Consider the following 4,312-nt stretch of genomic DNA (forward strand, 5'->3'; position numbering starts at 1 on the left):
TCCCCGAGACCCTTCTGTAAGGGGATGTTCAAGAATTCTTTTTTAAAAAAAGAATTTAGCCTGTACAAACATCTAGACTAACCCAGTTTGTTGACCGTGGATCCCAGGCAGGCTTCAGAGACGCTGAGGCGTTGGCTCTAGACCACGCCAGACAGTTGACTGGGCAACCAAGCAGGTCACACACATGACCACTACACTGTTGCCGGGGGAGCGTGCGATGTTGGACATGACACAACAACAACCAGAATGGGACACAGGATCACCACGTGAGCACTCACTGCTGGGAAAATGGCACCGTGAGACTTGTGTGGGGGTAGCCAGCCCCCCACAACTAATCACGGGTTCGGTAGGCGCAATTGTACGGTTAAGATACATAAACATCATAGTAAAGTCATAGGGAAATGGGAGAGATGGGAGAGGGAGAGTAAAATGAAGAAGTCAGACACATTTCACGGTAGCATGCTCACCTCAGCTCCTCTTGTGGTACACGTGGAGGTGGGAGATGAGAGGGCAGGAGAAAGCTCTCCTGAGGTTTTATTTCTACCAAAGCTATATATCTTTGGGGGCATGCAAGCCCCCTGATTACAGCTAACAACCTACGTCATAGGAAAGGGTTGTAACATAGGCAATACAAGCAGTAGGAGGGGGATGACCTAGGGGTGTACATGCAATAGTAAAGGGATGGAATAGGGGTACATATGGGCCAAGATGGGTGGACCTTAGACTCAATATAGTAGCCTAGCCTTAGTCATCCTTCAGTGGTCCCTGGCCTGCCTTTGGGCGCTCCTTGAAGGGAACAATATCAGAAGAGAGTGGGCCCTACTTAGGGTGAGCCAGACTGTACAGTCTGGTTGCTGTAGATGGCTGATACCCTTAAGGAGAATAACCTCTGACCTACTTTCGCTGACCTTCTAGTGTACAGTCATTTACCAAGTGTAACAAGCAGCGTCTTGGGTTTGGCATATATTTGGGAGAGACAACTTGGGAGAAATCTTTCTGCTTCCCACAGACTTGATTGACCCAGGGCAGCCAGAGCACAAACAGCACAAGACACGGTGAGGGAGGCGCGGTTAAGCTTGGCTGCCTCCCTCTGCTGGGTGGAGAGGTGGAGGAAGGTGCTGTGGGGCAGGGAACCTGGAGGTGCCTACTGTAGTTGAGGCAGTTTGGCTGACAGTGTCCCCCTTCTTCCGGGCCACCTCTCCTCCTTCAACATCCCCTCACCAGGCCACTTACATCCTTGACCACTTCCTCTTTATCCCCACCCCACCCCCCTCACCTTCAAGCCCTACCACCTCTGTAACATGGGCCCATTTATTAACAACGAGGGTCACATGAGATGGTTCAGCATCTTCCTGAGCACTCCTTGGCAGGTTTGCAGTAAGCAGTGGCACCCACCAGTGTGACAGCTGGTCTCCACTTTTCCCTTCTCTGCTAACTCCACTGGCACATCCTTGGCGCCCAGTACAGATAACATGTTTTGGCTGGCGCTTAAGAATGGCAGCTGCCAAGCGTTTGTAGGACTCTGAAGATTAAGGGCGCAAGCCGGCTGTCAGCCAGCCAGAGGGGATATTGGAGCAGGCCGTGTGTCCAGAAGGAGAACGCTCTAGGATGTGTAGCCGCAGGGGCCGGAAGGAAACCGACGGGCAGGATGCAGTGGCGCCAGGCCACCATGCAGGGGCTGCACAGGGCTGAGGATGCCGGGGCAGCCTAGCCCCTGTGAGCAAGGAGGGTGGAAGGATAAAGCAGTGCTCCTCAACTTTCTCTGCAACCTGGATTCCCCTTGCGAGCTCTGAAAACCAGTGCTGCCGGGGGCCCACCCCCAGAGTGCCACGCCATTGGGCTGGAGGGCGGTCTGGGCGAGCTCCCAGTGATTCTGGTGCGCAGTGGAGGCTGAGACCCACTTGGAGGGAGATGGCTATGTCGACCCAGCTCTCTAGTGGAGGAATGGGGCCCTGCCACCGGGCCCTGGGTTGGAGTCAGGCTGAAGAGGGGACAACATCTGGCGATTCTAAATTGGCCCTCCCAGGTGGCTGGATGCACATGATAACTCACACCTCGGATGCTTGGTTCCGTCTTCCATTTAACACCTCTCACACCCGCACCTGTGTGCTCACTAGGCATGGAGCTGTTAGGCAGTTTTGGCAAAGAGCTGACCAAGCACGAGAAGAACCGGCAGGAGCTGGCCAATGCCGAGAAACTCTTCGACCTCCCCATTACGATGTATCCTGAGCTGCTCCAGGTGCAGAAGGAGATGAGTGGGCTGAAGATGATCTATGAGCTCTATGGGGAGCTCAAGGTAAGCACGAGTCCGCCTGTCACCTGGGCAGCAGGGCCCTGGTTCAGGGGGCGGCTGAACTGGTGGTTGGAAGAAAGAGTGTGAGTTCTGTTTGTAATCTGGAGGAAGTTCCCATTGCAACAGTTTGACCAATTGCATTGTGGAAGGGAATTACATTATATTACGTTTATGTGTTCGTCTGGGTACTTTAGAGAAACAAATCCACAGAAATTCATGTATGAGAGAGTTTTATATAAAGGTTAAGTGCACATCAAGTAAACATCCCAACCCAGTGCTGCCCAAGCCCTCAAGTCCAACATTAACCCATATATCCAACACCAATCCACAAAGTCCTCCTCCATCTCACAAAACACACTCAATGATGCCGAATCAGTGAACGTGTAAACATCTCAGCGCTGGCAGGGGTCTCCACACGGCTGCTCCACCACCCAGGGCTGCATCAGGGTAGGTCCATGTGGCTTCTCCTTGGGGATGTAGGAAGTGAGCCTTGCCAGCTGAAGCAGGGAACTGGCTAAGGCAGCTGCAGCCTGGTCCGACCATCACAAAGCAAGAGACCCGAGAACTAGAAAGGCGAGGTTCACCGAGCCCTTTATTGCTCCGCCCTTCAATTAACCCCACATGTGTCTATCAGCCAGGTTGGCACAATAAACTACCTCAGTTTATACTACATCATGGAACAGCAATTAAACTGGTGTTTGGCCCAAACCCTGGGACCTATAGCTTTGCTGCGTGGGCACATAAAACGTAACAGAGCGGTGGGTCTCCAGGCAATGACCACCCCCCAAAAGCTGAGCATGACCAAGAGGTAAGAACTTGCCTTCCCTGCCACGTCCTCTCCACTTCTCCAGGAGGGCCTTATTGACAGAGCTGCTTCCGGTGTCTTTCCAGGTGGCTAAAGAAGAGTGGTCTCAGACCCTGTGGATCAACCTCAACATTCAGTTTCTCCAGGAAGGGGTTGATTCTTTTCTCAAGAATCTCAGGAAGTTCCCCAGGCAGGTCCGCAGCCTCTCCGTGGCCTACTACTTGGAAGCAAAAATGAAGGCTTTCAAAGACTCGATTCCTTTACTTCTGGACCTGAAGCATGAAGCACTGCGAGAAAGGTGGGCTCTGCATCGTGTGTGTGTGTGTGTGTGTGTGTGTGTGTGTGTGTGTGTGTGTGTGTAGCTTCTCGCTCTCAGGGTGCCCTCTGCTCACCAACTGCTCAGACCTGGCGAGGAGAACAAGGTGTCGGCAGCAGTGCAGGGCTGAAAAGGCAAATCATTCCACAGTAGTATTTCTGGGCAAAAAACTCCTATACAATTATTTTCTTGTAAGACAAGAAAACCCTGCCAGGTTTATAGTAGCTTTTGCAGTTGCGAAATTTGATGACTAAAAAAAAATAATAACTAGACCCCTGAAACCATTATCCTGAGATCACTCTTCAATCAAAAATGTTCCCTGGGGGCTTCTTTAAACCAAACAATAGCTTAGATTAGTAGTTAAAAAAAAAAGGTGTGCCTTGAGCATTATGCTCTTTGAAGAGCTACCCGTATGGGGTGAAGGAGGGGCCCTGGTGACATGGAGGGAGAAAGACAGGGCTCTCTACTCCCATAGAGTTGCAGTCTCAGAAACACACGGGGTTGTTCCACCCTGTCCTATAGGGTTGTTGTGAGTCAGCACAGACCGCTGACAAGGTGTTTGGGTTGGGTTTCTATAAGATCAAAGGGACCGCAGCAAGGGGAGGAGATTAGAGAGGATCCCTAGGGGGCAGGGGGCTTATGCTCTGAGGGATAGCGACTCACCAAGGGAGGGTGAGAATGTGTGTAACCCTCGGATGGGGTTACTCTGTGCATGGACCTGAGCTATGCGCTGGTCTCTGCTGTGTGTAGTCACAGCAACACAAACAAACAAGCAGAAAGCCTGGAGCAAAGGGGTTAGGATCAGAAATAAAACTCAAATATGAAATAGGAAATTTCTCAATTATAAAAAGCGCTGCCTCAACATACAACTTTCCTCTAGTTCTTTAATGCTCCCCCC

At 51.5% G+C, this 4,312-nt stretch overlaps 1 protein-coding gene across 1 annotated transcript in view; it reads left to right on the forward strand.

Annotated features, from left to right (window-relative positions):
- Window positions 1–4,312, forward strand: part of DNAH10 (dynein axonemal heavy chain 10) — a 150,035-nt gene that overhangs the window by 47,014 nt on the left and 98,709 nt on the right. Inside the window, exons 24-25 of the mRNA XM_045296728.1 lie at window positions 2,118–2,296; window positions 3,185–3,396. Coding sequence (XP_045152663.1) covers window positions 2,118–2,296; window positions 3,185–3,396 — 391 coding nt within the window. The remainder of the gene's footprint in view (window positions 1–2,117; window positions 2,297–3,184; window positions 3,397–4,312) is intronic.

Source organism: Echinops telfairi, unplaced genomic scaffold (assembly GCF_000313985.2).
Source record: "Echinops telfairi isolate 266 unplaced genomic scaffold, ASM31398v2 ScPeMD7_7412;HRSCAF=8450, whole genome shotgun sequence".
Classification (NCBI taxonomy): domain Eukaryota; kingdom Metazoa; phylum Chordata; class Mammalia; order Afrosoricida; family Tenrecidae; genus Echinops; species Echinops telfairi.